Here is a 17,224-nt window from a genome sequence, read left to right on the forward strand (position 1 = left end):
ACGGTGCGTGTCCCACCCTCGTACATTGATGTCCCCCGTCGCTCGACACTCCCCACCGTTCACAGTGCGTGTCCCACCCTCGTACATTGAGGTCCCCCGTCGCTCGACACTCCCCACTGTTCACGGTGTGTGTCTGACCCTCGTACCCCGAGTCCCCCTGTCCCTCGACACTCCCCACCGTTCAGTGTCCGACCCTCATACGCCGAGGTCCCCCGTCCCTCGACACTCCCCACCGTTCACAGAGAGTGTCCCACCCTTGTACCCCAAGTCCCCCCGTCCCTCAACACTCCCCTCCGTTCACGGTGTGTGTCCCACCCTCGTACCCCGAGTCCCCCTGTCCCTCGACACTCCCCACCGTTCACGGTGCGTGTCCCACCCTCGTACACCGAGTCCCCCTGTCCCTCGACACACCCCACCGTTCACAGAGAGTGTCCCACCCTCGTACCCCGAGTCCCCCCGTCCCTCGACACTCCCCACTGTTCACGGTGCGTGTCCCACCCTCGTACCCCGAGGTCCCCCTGTCCCTCGACACTCCCCACCGTTCACGGTGCGTGTCCCACCCTCGTACATTGAGGTCCCCCGTCGCTCGACACTCCCCACTGTTCACGGTGTGTGTCTGACCCTCGTACCCCGAGTCCCCCTGTCCCTCGACACTGCCCACCGTTCACGGTGCGTGTCCCACCCTCGTACGCTGAGTCCCCCTGTCCCTCGACACTCCCCACCATTCACGGTGTGTGTGTCCTACCCTCGTACACCGAGGTCCCCCTGTCCCTCGACACTCCCCACCGTTCACGGTGCGTGTCCCACCCTCGTACATTGAGGTCCCCCGTCGCTCGACACTCCCCACTGTTCACGGTGTGTGTCTGACCCTCGTACCCCGAGTCCCCCTGTCCCTCGACACTCCCCACCGTTCACGGTGTGTGTCCCACCCTCGTACGCCGAGGTCCCCCCGTCCCTCGACACTCCCCACCGTTCACGGTGTGTGTCCCACCCTCGTACATTGAGGTCCCCCGTCGCTCGACACTCCCCACCGTTCACGGTGCGTGTCCCACCCTCGTACCCCGAGTCCCCCTGTCCCTCGACACTCCCCACCGTCCACGGTGCGTGTCCCACCCTCGTACACCGAGGTCCCCTTGTCCCTCGACACTCCCCACCGTTCACGGTGCGTGTCCCACCCTCGTACCCTGAGTCCCCCTGTCCCTCGACACTCCCCAACGTTCACAGTGTGTGTCCCACCCTCGTACCCCGAGGTCCCCCTGTCCCTCGACACTCCCCACCGTTCAGTGTCCGACCCTCATACGCCGAGGTCCCCCGTCCCTCGACACTCCCCACCGTTCACAGAGAGTGTCCCACCCTTGTACCCCAAGTCCCCCTGTCCCTCGACACTCCCCACCGTTCACGGTGCGTGTCCCACCCTCGTACCCCGAGGTCCCCCCGTCCCTCGACACTCCCCACCGTTCACGGTGCGTGTCCCACCCTCGTACACCGAGTCCCCCTGTCCCTCGACACACCCCACCGTTCACAGAGAGTGTCCCACCCTCGTACCCCGAGTCCCCCTGTCCCTCGACACTCCCCACCGTTCACGGTGCGTGTCCCACCCTCGTACATTGAGGTCCCCCGTCGCTCGACACTCCCCACCGTTCACGGTGTGTGTCTGACCCTCGTACCCCGAGGTCCCCCTGTCCCTCGACACTCCCCACCGTTCACGGTGCATGTCCCACCCTCGTACATTGAGGTCCCCCGTCGCTCGACACTCCCCACTGTTCACGGTGTGTGTCTGACCCTCGTACCCCGAGTCCCCCCGTCCCTCGACACTCCCCACCATTCACGGTGCGTGTCCAACCCTCGTACGCCCAGGTCCCCCTGTCCCTCGACACTCCCCACCGTTCACGGTGCGTGTCCCACCCTCGTACACCGAGGTCCCCTTGTCCCTCGACACTCCCCACCGTTCACGGTGTGTGTCCCACCCTTGTGTGCTGAGGTCCCCTCTGTCCCTCGACACTCCCCACCGTTCACGGTGTGTGTCCCACCCTCGTACGCCGAGTCCCCCTGTCCCTCGACACTCCCCACCGTTCACGGTGCGTGTCCCTCCCTCGTATGCCGAGGACCCCCGTCCCTCGACACTCCTCACCGTTCACGGTGTGTGTCCCACCCTCGTACCCCGAGGTCCCCCCGTCCCTCGACACTCCCCACTGTTCACGGTGCGTGTCCCACCCTCGTACCCCGAGGTCCCCCTGTCCCTCGACACTCCCCACCGTTCACGGTGTGTGTCCCACCCTCGTACCCCGAGGTCCCCCTGTCCCTCGACACTCCCCACCGTTCACGGTGCGTGTCCCACCCTCGTACATTGAGGTCCCCCGTCGCTCGACACTCCCCACTGTTCACGGTGTGTGTCTGACCCTCGTACCCCGAGTCCCCCCGTCCCTCGACACTCCCCACCATTCACGGTGCGTGTCCCATCCTCGTACGCCGAGTCCCCCGTCCCTCGACACTCCCCACCGTCCACGGTGCGTGTCCCACCCTCGTACACCGAGGTCCCCTTGTCCCTCGACACTCCCCACCGTTCACGGTGTGTGTCCCACCCTTGTGTGCTGAGGTCCCCTCCGTCCCTCGACACTCCCCACCGTTCACGGTGTGTGTCCCACCCTCGTACGCCGAGTCCCCCTGTCCCTCGACACTCCCCACCGTTCACGGTGTGTGTCCCACCCTCGTACGCCGAGTCCCCCCGTCCCTCGACACTCCCCACCGTTCACGGTGCGTGTCCCACCCTCGTACGCCGAGTCCCCCTGTCCCTCGACACTCCCCACCGTTCACGGTGTGTGTCCCACCCTTGTGCGCTGAGGTCCCCCCGTCCCTCCCCAGCCTTCTGCTGGGCGGGGGGGGGGAGGGAGGGGGTCTACAGATACGGGGAGAGGGTCTCCGAGACAAAAACAAACACGACCACGGGAAAAGACGAGCATTTTATTTGGCACGGCTCGCGAGGCGACCGGCAAGAAAACAAACTTTCCGAAGCTCTGGTGGGATTCGGGTCGACCGATATCCTGCGCCCCATCTACCCTCCTCCCCGGTGGGAGAGGGTGGGTGCGCCGGGGCGAGACTCATGGGCCCAGAGTCTCCAGGTCCAGGAGGGAGAAGGAGAAAGGGACGAAGAGGACCCCAGAGCCCGAGTAGAATTTGCTCTGAAACTCCACCCTGTAGAGCACAGGAGGCCGGGGTTAGTAAACTGGATAACCATACAGCAATCACAGCACGGAAACAGGCCATCCCGGCCCTTCCAGTCCGTGCCGAACGCTTACTCTCACCCGGTCCCACCGACCCGCACTCAGCCCGCAACCCTCCGTTACTTTCCTGTCCATATATCTCTCCAATTTAACTTTAAACGACAACATCGAACCTGCCCCAACCACTTCTCGTTCCACACAGCCACCACTCTCTGAGTAAAGAAGTTCCCCCTCGTGTCACCCCTAAACTTTTGCCCTTTAACTCTCAACTCATGTCCTCTTGTTTGAATCTCCCCCACTCTCAATGGGAAAAGCCCATCCACGTCAACTCTATCTATCCCCCTCATAATTTTAAACACCCCTATCAAGTCCCCCCTCAACCTTCTATGCTCCAAAGAATAAAGACCCAACTTGTTTAACCTTTCTCTGTAACTTCGGAGATGAAACCCAAGCAACATTCTCGTAAGTCTTCTCTGTACTCTCTCTATTTTGCTGACATCTTTCCCATAATTTGGTGACCAAAACTACACACAATACTCCAAATTCTCACCAATGCCTTGTACAATTGCAACATTACATCCCAACTCCTATACTCAATGCTCTGATTTATAAAGGCCAGCATACCAAAAGCTTTCTTCACCACCCCATCCACATGAGATTCCACCTTCAGGGAACTATGCACCATTATTCCTAGATCCCTCTGTTCTACTGCATTCTTCAATGCCCCGACCAGTTACCATGTATGTCCTATTTTGATTCGTCCTACTAAAATGTGGCACCTCACATTTATCAGCATTAAACTCCATCTGCCATCTTTCAGCCCATTCTTCTAACTGGCCTAAATCTCTCTGCAAGATTTGAAAACCTACTTCATTATCCACAACTCCACCTATCTTAGTATCATCTGCATACTTACTCATCCAATTTACCACCCCATCATCCAGATCATTAATATATATTACAAACAACACTGGACCCAGTACAGATCCCTGAGACACACCGCTAGTCACAGGCCTCCAATCTGACAAACATTTATCCACCACTACTCTCTGTCGTCTCCCATCCAGCCACTGCTGAATCTATTTTACTACTTCAATATTAATACCTAATGATTGAACCTTCCCAATCAACCTTCCGTGTGGAACCTTGTCAAAGGCCTTACTGAAGTCCATATAGACAACATCCACCGCTTTATCCTCGTCAACTTTCCTAGTAACCTCTTCAGAACATTCAGTAAGATTTGTCAAACATGACCTTCCACGCACAAATTCCTCAATGCCCGACCCTGGGCGGCGGAAGTCACACTCTGACGGCTTGGGTTGACAAAACGCTCCAGCCAGGAGCGGGACTTTCAGATCAAGTCCAACGGCACCCTCCCCGCACCGTACCCCAACTTGGGAGTCCACGCCCCAAAAGTCCCGGCGGTGGGAACAATGGCGACGAGCCGGAAAGGCTGAAGCGGGAGATCCGTAGGACGAGAGGGACTGAGTTACGGGGAGAAATCGAACAGGTTGTGATTCTATTCCTCGGAGCCTAGGGGTGACTTTACAGGGATGTGTTAAACCACCAAGGGGCACAGATAGGGTGAATGTGCACAGACTTTTTCCCCAGGGTCGGGGGATCAAGTACCATAGGGCACAGGTTTAAGGTTCGGGGAGGGAGAGATTTAATAGGGGACCCCGAGAGGCAACTTTTTCACCCAAGGCATGGTCCGTCTATGGAATGAACTGCCAGGGGAAGTGGCCGAGGCAGGTACGGTCACGACACTCGGACAGGGACAAGGATAGGAAAGGTTTAGACAGATACGGGTGGTCTGTCTAAGGAAGGGAATATGGGCCACAGTTTGTTACTGAGAAGAGTGACTATTACGGAATGAGAGATAGAGGAATCTCCCTCCGCACCGTCCCGTCACACACTCCCGGGGTCGGGCACGGGGCCAATCTCCCTCCGCACCGTCCCATCACTCACTCCCGGGGTCAGACACGGAGTGAATCTCCCTCCACACCGTCCCATCACACACTCCCGGAGTCAGACACGGGGCGAATCTCCCTCCGCACTGTCCCATCACACACTCCCGGGGTCAGACACAGAGTGAATCTCCCTCCGCACCGTCCCATCACACACTCCCGGGGTCAGACACGGAGTGAATCTCCCTCCACACCGTCCCATCACACACTCCCGGAGTCAGACACGGGGCGAATCTCCCTCCGCACTGTCCCATCACACACTCCCGGGGTCAGACACAGAGTGAATCTCCCTCCACACCGTCCCGTCACACACTCCCGGGGTCAGACACAGAGTGAATCTCCCTCCGCACCGTCCCATCACACACTCCCGGGGTCACACACAGAGCGAATCTCCCTCCGCACTCCCGGGGTCCCATTGAAACTCACTCTGGCCGCCCCCCTCCACCCGACGACCCGTGTTTCCGCGTACCAGTGCAGACGCAGGGCGTGTAAGAAGGCCGACAAGCCTTCCATGACCAGGAGGATTGCGACGGTGAGTACGGCGAAGAATGCAAAGGCAGCAAACACAGCAACCGAGAAGGCGTAGCTGGGCATCCGGAACGCCTGTCTCAACACCATCGACCACAAGACCTCCGATAACTCTGCAGGAGGGCGGCGGGAGAGAACAAGAAAAGTTTAACAATCCCATCTCCGTATCCCCCCGGGTCAGAACCACGCACACCGGGAGCACCGTGCACACTTCCCGTCTCCGTGTCCCCCCGGGTCAGACCCACACACACCGGGAGCACCGTGCACAGTTCCCGTCTCCGTATCCCCCTGGGTCAGACCCACACACACACCGGGAGCACCGTGCACAGTTCCTGTCTCCGTATCACCCCTGGGTCAGACCCACACACACACCGGGAGCACCGTGCACAGTTCCCGTCTCCGTATCCCCCCCCCGGGTCAGACCCACACACACACCGGGAGCACCGTGCACAGTTCCTGTCTCCGTATCCCCCCCGGGTCAGACCCACACACACCGGGAGCACCGTGCACAGTTCCCGTCTCCGTATCCCCCCTGGGTCAGACCCACACACACCGGGAGCACCGTGCACATTTCCCGTCTCCGTATCCACCCCCCCCCCGAAGAGAGAGAGAGAGAGACTTACGTGCGTGAGCGAGGCTGAGAGCCCAGAGACGGAGGTAGGACGCCGTGTTGGAGATACAGCTGAGACAGTACTCAATTGTGTGAATGGCCTGCTTGATAAACACGTCCCCCATGTTCACCTGTTGGGGGGGGGGGTGGGGGGAGGAGGGAGAACGAGGTGACGTGTCAGATTCAAGAACTTGTTAAACTTTGCCCCATCCCTCTTCCCTCCTCTTCAAATCCCCACGGAGGGGCCTCCTCCCTCTTCCCTCTGCCCATCAGCTCCCCCTGGGTGCCTGCACCGACCTTCCCCTCCCTCCCATGGTCCACTCTCCAATCAGACTCCTTCACCTTCAGCCCTTGGCCCCTTTTCCCACCTATCAGCTCCCAGCTTCTCACTTCGCCGCCCACCCGCAAGGATGTAGCTCTCCACGTCCCCACGGTCACAATAGACAATAGGTGCAGGAGTGGGCCATTCGGCCCCTTCGAGCCAGCACCGCCATTCACTGTGATCACAGCTGATCATCCACAATCAGTCCCCTCCCCTACAACGAGGTCTAGGGGTTCTTATACATCAGTCACTGAAAACACGCATGCAAGTACTAATGAGTGGGCAGATGCATGGCAGATGCAGTTTAATGTGGATAAATGTGAGGTTATCCACTTCGGTGGGAAGAACAGGAAGGCAGATTATTATCTAAATGGAGTCAAGTTAGGAAAAGGGGAAGTACAATGAGATCTAGGTGTTCTTGTTCATCAGTCACTGAAAGCAAGCATGCAGGTACAGCAGGCAGTGAAGAAAGCTAATGGCATGCTGGCCTTCATAACAAGAGGAATTGAGTATTAGAGCAAAGAAGTCCTTCTGCAGCTGTACAGGGCCCTGGTGAGACCACACCTGGAGTACTGTGTGCAGTTTTGGTCTCCAAATTTGAGGAAGGACATTCTTGCTATTGAGGGAGTGCAGCGTAGATTCACAAGGTTAATTCCCGGGATGGCGGGACTGTCGTATGTGGAAAGATTGGAGCGACTGGGCTTGTATACTCTGGAACTTAGAAGGATGAGAGGGGATCTGATTGAAACATATAAGATTATTAAGGGATTGGACACGCTGCAGGCAGGAAGCATGTTCCCGCTGATGGGTGAGTTCAGAACCAGAGGCCACAGTTTAGGAATTAGGGGTCGGCCATTTCGAGCGGAGTTGAGGAAAAACTTTTTCACCCAGAGGGTGGTGGATATATGGAATGCTCTGCCCCAAAGGCTGTGGAGGCCAAGTCTCTGGATGTTTTCAAGAAAGAGATGGATAGAGCTCTTAATGATAGCGGAGTGAAAGGACATGGGGACAATAGGTGCATGAGTAGGCCATTCGGCCCCTTCGAGCCAGCACCGCCATTCACTGTGATCATGGCTGATCGTCCACAATCAGTATCCAGTTCCTGCCTTCTCCCCATAACCTTTGATTCCGGTCTGGTCGGGATGGACTGGGGGGGGGAGGTATTGTGTACGGTTTGGGTCGTCCCGTCACAGGAGGGGTGTGGCGGGCTGGGGAGCAGGAAAAACGGAGACGTTTTAAGAGCCTGTCAGACAGACGCCTGGGGACGGGGGGAGATGGACGTTGCGCGGACAGGCGCTAAGGTTAGTAAGGCGATCTTAAATTGTTGGGAGGAGAAGACGGCAGCGCGACACAGCTCGCAGCGGCCACTCCGGTGAATGATGTCTGTAATCCGTCAAGAAGTGTGCCGTGTATGATCCTGATTCGATGGAGACGGACGTGAGGGCACGGAAGAACGTCTGGAGAAACTTCTGGAATGCCTGCTTCGCTGCCGCTGCTACCATGCGATCCGGAATCCCCGGAGGGGAAGGCCCCGGGTCCTCGGCTTTGCTTGTTGCTCGGCGGCCGGGGCCGGGGTCGAAGCGCTCGGCAGAGACGGCGCTCGGTGTCGGAGGCTGGAAGTTTTCGGATGAACTCAGAGTCGGCTGCGGTCGGGTGCTTCCAACGCATCGGCGAGTTGGTGGAGCTTGGAGGTTCGTGGCGGGGAGAGTTTTTCTCCCTTCTGCCATCGATGGGGCCATCGGGACTTTGAGACTTTTTTTTTTACCGTGCCCATGGTCTGCTCTTTATCAAATTACGGTATTGCTTTGCACTGTTGTAACTATATGTTATCATTATGTGGTTTCTGTCAGTTTTAGTCTTGGCTTGCCCTGTGTTCTTGTGATTTCATTCTGGAGGAACAATTAGATTATGAGGGCACGCAGTCTTCTTTTATTGTCATTTAGTAACGCATGCATTAAGAACTGATACAATGTTCCTCCAGAATGATACCACAAGACAAACAAGACTGAAAACCTGATATACATTGTGTCAACATATCATTTTTTTAATGCACGCGTTCCTAAACGAGTGTCCTCGTAATCTAATCCCAACTCCCATCTGCCATTTTCCTGCCCGCTCGGCATCGCGGTCCGCGGAAAGTGGCGTCAGGCGCGGACGGGGTCGCAGAGAAGGCTGCTGGCAATCGGGCCTTCGTAGGACGCAGTTACCGGCCGCAGAACTGACGTGCGGCAGGGATATCGGGGCCCCGAGCCCACGGCTCCCTCGCAGCAGACGGGGTGGGGGGGGGGAACGGGAAGGACTGGACTGGGGGTAATGCGTGTAGTTCGTGTCGTCCTGTTACAGGAGGGCTGTGTGTTGGGGGGGCAGGACGCGGTTTGGAGAGGGCGTACAGGACGGGTTCACCAGGATGCTGCCTGGATTAGAGAGTGTGGAGAGTTCGGACAGGTTTTCTGTGGAGTAACGGAGACTGGGGGAGAGATTTGATAGAGGTTTGTAAGATTACGAGAGGCGGACATGTCCAGTAGCAGAGGGCAGAGGTTGAATCTGAGGGGGGGGGAAGGTGCAAAGGGGAATATGTGGGGCGAGTTTTTTCTTTGTTACACACAGAGAGGGGTGCGTCACAGAGGGCTCTGCCAGGGGTTCATGGTGCAGGCAGATATACAATAGAGGCCGTCCCATCACTCACACCCAGGGTCAGATACAGAGTGAATCTCCCTCCGCACCGTCCCATCACACACTCCCGGGGTCAGACACAGAGTGAATCTCCCTCCACACCGTCCCATCACACACTCCCAGGGTCAGACACAGAGTGAATCTCCCTCCGCACCGTCCCATCACACACTCCCGGGGTCAGACACAGAGTGAATCTCCCTCCGCACTGTCCCATCACACACTCCCGGGGTCAGACACAGAGTGAATCTCCCTCCGCACCGTCCCATCACACACTCCCGGGGTCAGACACAGAGTGAATCTCCCTCCACACCGTCCCATCACACACTCCCGGGGTCAGACACAGAGTGAATCTCCCTCCACACCGTCCCATCACACACTCCCGGGGTCAGACACAGAGTGAATCTCCCTCCGCACTCTCCCATCACACACTCCCGGGGTCAGACACAGAGTGCGTCTCCCTCCGCACAGTCCCATCACACACACCCGGGGTCAGACACAGAGAGAAGCTCCCTCCGCACCGTCCCATCACACACTCCCGGGGTCAGACACAGAGTGAATCTCCCTCCGCACTGTCCCATCACACACCCCCGGGGTCAGACACAGAGTGAATCTCCCTCCGCACCGTCCCATCACACACTCCCGGGGTCAGACACAGAGTGAATCTCCCTCCGCACTCTCCCATCACACACTCCCGGGGTCAGACACAGAGTGCGTCTCCCTCCGCACTCTCCCATCACACACTCCCGGGGTCAGACACAGAGTGAATCTCCCCCCACACCGTCCCATCACACATTCCCGGGGTCAGACACAGAGTGAATCTCCCTCCGCACCGTCCCATCACTCACACCCGGGGTCAGACACAGAGCGAATCTCCCTCCACACCGTCCCATCACACACTCCCGGGGTCAGACACAGAGTGAATCTCCCTCCGCACCGTCCCATCACACACTCCCGGGGTCAGACACAGAGTGAATCTCCCTCCGCACCGTCCCATCACACACTCCCGGGGTCAGACACAGAGTGAATCTCCCTCCGCACCGTCCCATCACTCACACCCGGGGTCAGACACAGAGCGAATCTCCCTCCATATTTACCGTTTCTTCACTATCATCGTCTGCATTTTCAATATCAGCTTCTGCAACATTAATTAAAGCTTCAGTCTCCTCAGTCAGGGACGTGTACCTGTCCTGTGAGAGACAGAAACCAGACCCGTTACTGGGGAGGGGAGGGGGTGACTGAGACGGAGACGGTGGGAGGGGCAGATGGGGACGGGGAAGGGGAGACGGGGACGGGGAGAGAGGGAGGGGACGGGGAGAGAGGGAGGGGACGGGGAGAGAGGGAGGGGAGACGAGACGGGACGGGGGGGGAGACGGGGACGGGGGGGAGACGGGGACGCGGGGGAGACGGGGACGCGGGGGAGACGGGGACGCGGGGGAGACGGGGACGCGGGGGAGACGGGGACGCGGGGGAGACGGGGTGGTATTGAGGAGGGGGGAGGAGAGACAGAGACAGGAGGAGAGAGAGGGTGACAAGTGATACGGAGCGTAGGAGAGGTAGGGGAGACAGGGGCGCGGGGACAGGTAGGGGAGACAGGGGCGCGGGGACAGGTAGGGGAGACAGGGGAGACAGGGGAGACGGGGGGACAGGTAGGGGAGACGGGCACGGGGACAGGTAGGGGAGACAGGGGAGACGGGGGGACAGGTAGGGGAGACGGGCGCCGGGGACAGGTAGGGGAGACGGGGGGAGACAGGGGAGACGGGGGGAGACAGGGGAGACGGGGGGAGACAGGGGCGCGGGGGGAGGGGGGAGACAGGGGCGCGGGGGGAGGGGGGAGACAGGGGCGCGGGGGGAGGGGGGAGACAGGGAGGGATGGGGGAGACGCAGACAGGGAGGAGGGATGGGGGAGACGCAGACAGGGAGGGAGGGATGGGGGAGACGCAGACAGGGAGGGAGGGATGGGGGAGACGCAGACAGGGAGGGAGGATGGGGGAGACGCAGACAGGGAGGGAGGGATGGGGGAGATGCAGACAGGGAGGGAGGGATGGGGAGATGCAGACAGGGAGGGAGGGAGGGATGGGGGAGATGCAGACAGGGAGGGATAGGGGAGATGCAGACAGGGAGGGATAGGGGAGATGCAGACAGGGAGGGATAGGGGAGATGCAGACAGGGAGGGATAGGGGAGATGCAGACAGGGAGGGATAGGGGAGACGCAGACAGGGAGGGGTGTTGTCCCACATACCAGCCGGGCCCTCTGCCTCGGTCGGCGCCTCGAGGTGACGTACAGGTAAACTGGTTTCCCCAGCAGGAGGACGGGGATACAGAGAATGGCCAGGGTCACCAGCACGTCCTGGACTTTGTCCTGGAGGGTGGGGAAAGAGCACCCGCGACAGGCAGAGTGAGTTTCCAGCACCGCGATACCCTCACCTCCCTGAGAGCCCCCCTCCTCCACCGTTCAGCCTACCACTCACTCGACCCCTCCCCAACAGCGTCATACCCACCTCCTCTCCTCCCCACTCCCCTCCCTCATCTCCACTCCCCCTCCCTCATCCACGTCCCTCCTTCAACCACGTCCCCTCCCTCCTCCACACTCCCTTCCCTCATCCTCGTCCCCTCCCTCATCCCCACTCCCCTCCCTCATCTGCACTCCCCTCCCTCATTTCCACTCCCCCTCCCTCATCCACGTCCCTCCTTCAACCACGTCCCCTCCCTCCTCCACACTCCCTTCCCTCATCCTCGTCCCCTCCCTCATCCCCACTCCCCTCCCTCATCCACGTCCCCTCTCTCTCATCCATGTCCCCTCCCTCCTCCCCACTCCTCTCCCTCATCCACGTCCCCTCCCTCATCCCCACTCCCCTCCCTCATCCACGTCCCCTCTCCCTCATCCACGTCCCCTCCCTCCTCCCCACTCCTCTCCCTCATCCACGTCCCCTCCCTCCTCCCCACTCCTCTCCCTCATCCACGTCCCCTCCCTCCTCCCCACTCCTCTCCCTCATCCACGTCCCCTCCCTCCTCCCCACTCCTCTCCCTCATCCACGTCCCTTCCCTCCTCCCCACTCCCCTCCCTCATCCACGTCCCCTCCCTCCTCCCCACTCCCCCTCGCTCATCCTTACTCCCCTCCCTCCTCCCCACTCCCCTCCCTCCTCCCCACTCCCCCTCGCTCATCCTTACTCCCCTCCCTCATCCCCACTACCCCTCCTTCATTTCCACTCCCCTCCCTCATCCACGTCCCCTCTCTCTCATCCATGTCCCCTCCCTCCTCCCCACTCCTCTCCCTCATCCACGTCCCCTCCCTCATCCCCACTCCCCTCCCTCATCCACGTCCCCTCTCCCTCATCCACGTCCCCTCCCTCCTCCCCACTCCTCTCCCTCATCCACGTCCCCTCCCTCCTCCCCACTCCTCTCCCTCATCCACGTCCCCTCCCTCCTCCCACTCCTCTCCCTCATCCACGTCCCCTCCCTCCTCCCCACTCCTCTCCCTCATCCACGTCCCTTCCCTCCTCCCCACTCCCCTCCCTCATCCACGTCCCCTCCCTCCTCCCCACTCCCCCTCGCTCATCCTTACTCCCCTCCCTCCTCCCCACTCCCCTCCCTCCTCCCCACTCCCCCTCGCTCATCCTTACTCCCCTCCCTCATCCCCACTACCCCTCCTTCATTTCCACTCCCCCTCCCTCATCCACGTCCCTCCTTCAACTACGTCCCCTCCCTCCTCCACACTCCCTTCCCTCATCCTCGTCCCCTCCTCCTCCCCACTCCCCTCCCTCATCCCCACTTCCCTCCCTCCTCCGCACTCCCTCATCCACGTCCGCTCCCTCCTCCCCACTTCCCCTCGCTCATCCCTACTTCCCTGCCTCATTTCCACTCCCCCTCTCTCATCCACGTCTGCTCCCTCCTCCCCTCCCTCATCCACGTCCCCTCCCTCATCCCCACTCACCTCCCTCATCCAGGTCCCCTTCATCCCCACTCCCTCCTCCCCACTCCCCCTCGCTCATCCCTACTCCCCTCCCTCATCCACGTCTGCTCCCTCCTCCCTCCCTTATCCACGTCCCCTCCCTCATCCCCACTCACCTCCCTCATCCACGTCCCCTTCCTCATCCACGTCCCCTCCCTCATCCCCATTCCCTTCCCTCATCCACGTCCCCTCCCTCCTCCCCACTCCCTTCCCTCATCCACATTCCTTCCCTCCTCCCCACTCCCTCATCCCTACTCCCCCCTCATCCACGTCCCCTCCCTCTTCCCCACTCCCCCTCGGTCATCCCTACTCTCCTCCCTCATTTTCACTCCCCCTCCCTCATCCACGTCCCCTCCCTCATCCCCACTCACCTCCCTCATCCCCACTCACCTCCCTCATCCACGTCCCCTCCCTCATCCCCACTCACCTCCCTCATCCACGTCCCCTTCCTCATCCACGTCCCCTCCCTCATCCCCATTCCCTTCCCTCATCCCCATTCCCTTCCCTCATCCACGTCCCCTCCCTCCTCCCCACTCCCTTCCCTCATCCACATTCCTTCCCTCATCCACATTCCTTCCCTCCTCCCCACTCCCTCATCCCTACTCCCCCCTCATCCACGTCCCCTCCCTCTTCCCCACTCCCCCTCGGTCATCCCTACTCTCCTCCCTCATTTTCACTCCCCCTCCCTCATCCACGTCCCCTCCCTCATCCCCACTCACCTCCCTCATCCACGTCCCCTCCCTCATCCCCACTCACCTCCCTCATCCACGTCCCCTCCCTCCTCCCTTCCCTCATCCACGTCCCCTCTCTCCTCCCCACTCCCCCTCCCTCATCCACGTCCCCTCCCTCATCCCCACTCCCCCTCCCTCATCCCCACTCCCTCCCTCCCCTCCCTCCCATCACTCCCCATCTCCCTCTCCAAACCGTTTCTTTCTTTCTCTCTCTCTCTCTCTCCCTCCCTCCCTCTGTGCAGCAACCTGACCTGCGCCCCGGTGTCGAGGATGGCTTTCACCTCTCCGTATCCGCACCCGAGGGTGCGGCCCCTCTCGGCCTCCAGGAACAGGGTCTGTTCCGTTCGGCAGTTCCTCGGTACGTTGCTGGGAACGTGCTCCCCCCGAGAGACTAGATCTAGTATGGCATTCCCCCTGGTCGGCCTGTCCACATACTGTGATAGGAATCCCTCCTGGACACGCCTAACAAACTCTGCCCCATCTAAACCCTTGGAACTAATCAGGTGCCAATCAATATTGGGGAAGTTAAAGGCGCCCACGATAACAACCCTGTTATTTTTCCACCTTTCCAGAATCTGCACCTCTGTATATGTCAATGGCTTGGATGGTGGAAGTGATGGCTTTGCTGAAAAGGTTGCGGAAGAGTCCTTTGTTTAAACGTTCGTCAGTCCGTGTTGGCAGGAACATCTCTGACTCCATCACGCTGAGCACTGGATCCCCACAAGGCTGTGTGCTCAGCCCGTTGCTGTTTACACTGCTAATGCACGACTGTGCAGCCAGATTCCAGGAGAACCTGATCATTAAATCTGCAGACGATACCACGGTGGTGGGGCTCATCAGAAAAAATGATGAAACTGTGTACAGGGAGGAGGTCAAACATCTAGAGAGCTGGTGCAGGGATAACAACCTGATGCTTAATGTCACCGAAACCAAGGAGGTGATCGTTGATTTCAGACGGTCTCAGCCCGAACACACACCCCTCAGCATCAGTGGCTCCACTGCGGATAGAGTGGAAAACATCAAGTTCCTTGGGGTGCAGATCTCGGACAATCTCACCTGGTCCAGGAACGCCACTGGGATTGTGAAACAGGCCCGGCAGAGATTGCACTTTCTGAGGAAGCTTAAACAAGCATCACTCCCCACTAACATCTTAACCACATTCTGCAGAGACGTGGTTGAGAGTGTGCTGATCTTTAGCATCACAACCTGCTGCTCCAGCTGCAGTGTTGTCGACAAAAAAGCCTTGCAGAGGGTGATTAGGGGAGCAGAGAAGGTTATTGGGGTCTCCCTACCTTCTGTCCAAGACCTCTTTCAGAGTCGATGCCTCCAGAAGACACGGTGCATCATTAAAGACCCTTCACACCCTCTCCATGAACTGTTTGTTCTTCTGCCATCAGGCAAACGTTACAGGAGCATCAAAACTAAAAGCAGAAGGCTACTAAACAGCTTCCTCCCACAGGCAAGTCAGACTGCTAAATAGCTGCTCTACCTGACTCTGCTTTGGACACTTTTAACTTGCACTGGACACTTATAACTGATTTTAACTGACATGTGGCTGTTGTGTGTTACTATTTACTGTTATGTTTATTAGTTAGCGTTGTGTTGGTTATGTTATGATCGCACTGCCCCTGGGAAACGCTGTCTCGTTCTGCCCTGCGGAGCTGACGTACGGTTAGAATGACAGTAAAGTTCTTTGGATCTTTGAATCTTGAATCTTCTTCTCCTCCTCACTGGTATATAAGCACCCAGACTATCCCTACTCCTTTTTTGAACAAGGGGACAACATTCGCCTCCCTCCAATCCTCCGGTACCATTCCAGTGGACAACGAGGACATAAAGATCCTAGCCAGAGGGTCAGCAATCTCTTCTCTCGCCTCGTGGAGCAGCCTGGAGAATATTCCGTCAGGCCCTGGGGACTTATCTGTCCTAATGTATTTTAACAACTCCAACACCTCCTCTCCCTTAATATCAACATGCTCCAGAACATCAACCTCACTCATAGTGTCCTCACCATCATCAAGTTTCCTCTCATTGGTGAATACCGAAGAGAAGTATTCATTGAGGACCTCGCTCACTTCCACAGCCTCCAGGCACATCTTCCCACCTTTATCTCTAATCGGTCCTGCCTTCACTCCTATCATCCTTTTTTCCTTCTCATAATTGAAGAATGCTTTGGGGTTTTCCTTTACCCTACTCGCCAAGGCCTTCTCATGCCCCCTTCTTGCTCTTCACAGCCCCTTCTTAAGCTCCTTTCTTGCTTCCCTATATTCCTCAATAGACCCAGCTGATCCTTGCTTCCCAAACCTCATGTATGCTGCCTTCTTCCACCTGACTAGATTTTCCACCTCACTTGTCACCCATGGTTCCTTCACCCTACCATTCTTTATCTTCCTCACCGGGACAAATTTATCCCTAACATCCTGCAAGAGATCCTTAAACATCAACCACATGTCCATAGTACATTTCCCTGTGAAAACATCATTCCAATTCACACCCGCAAGTTCTAGCCTCATAATTTTCCCTTCCCCAATTAAACATTTTCCTGTCCTCTTTGATTCTATCCTTTTCCATGATAATTATAAAGGCCAGGGAGCGGTGGTCACTGTCCAACAGATGCTCACCCACTGAGAGATCTGTGACCTGACCCGGTCCATTACCTAGTACTAGATCTAGTATGGCATTCCCCCTGGTCGGCCTGTCCACATACTGTGACAAGAATCCATCCTGGACACCCTTAACAAACTCTGCCCCATCTGAACCCTTGAACTAATCAGGTGCCAATCAATATTAGGGAAGTTAAAGTCACCCATGATAACAACTCTGTTATTTTTGCACCTTTCCAAAATCTGTCTCCCAAACTGCTCCTCTGTATCCCTGCTGCTACCAGGGGGCCTATAGAATACTCCCAATAGAGTAACTGCTCCCTTCCTGTTCCTGACTTCTTCCCATGCTGACTCAAAAGAGGATCCTGCCACATTACCCACCCTTTCTGTCGCTGTGATGCCATCCCTGACCAGATCTCTGCCACCCCGCCGTCTCTGCGCCCTGCCTCAGCCCGTACCTGTCCCGTGTAGAGCGGCCGGTTGCTGGGGGAGCTGGTGAAGAGGAACATGTCAATGAAGTGGATGAGGATGCTGGGGGCGTGCCAGGAGTCGGCGGCCGTGTAGGCCACCCACTTGTAGACGATCAGCACCACCAGGTAGCCAAACAGGCAGAGCCGAG

General features: G+C 58.3%; 1 protein-coding gene across 1 annotated transcript; it reads right to left on the reverse strand.

Moving 5' to 3' along the window:
- Positions 1-2,942: 2,942 nt before the first annotated feature.
- On the reverse strand, positions 2,943-17,217 carry LOC140192681 (V-type proton ATPase 116 kDa subunit a 4-like). Its single transcript, XM_072250199.1, has 6 exons — positions 17,064-17,217; positions 11,561-11,680; positions 10,416-10,508; positions 6,340-6,457; positions 5,658-5,829; positions 2,943-3,192 (listed from the first exon to the last, which is right to left on the reverse strand). Exons 1-6 carry the CDS (start codon positions 17,112-17,114, stop codon positions 3,099-3,101), a joined length of 648 nt encoding a protein of 215 aa, XP_072106300.1. The 5' UTR covers positions 17,115-17,217; the 3' UTR covers positions 2,943-3,098.
- Between the last annotated feature and the right edge of the window lie 7 nt (positions 17,218-17,224).

The sequence above is a fragment of the Mobula birostris genome, unplaced genomic scaffold (genome assembly GCF_030028105.1).
Source record: "Mobula birostris isolate sMobBir1 unplaced genomic scaffold, sMobBir1.hap1 scaffold_2122, whole genome shotgun sequence".
In the NCBI taxonomy this organism is placed as follows: Eukaryota; Metazoa; Chordata; class Chondrichthyes; order Myliobatiformes; family Myliobatidae; genus Mobula; species Mobula birostris.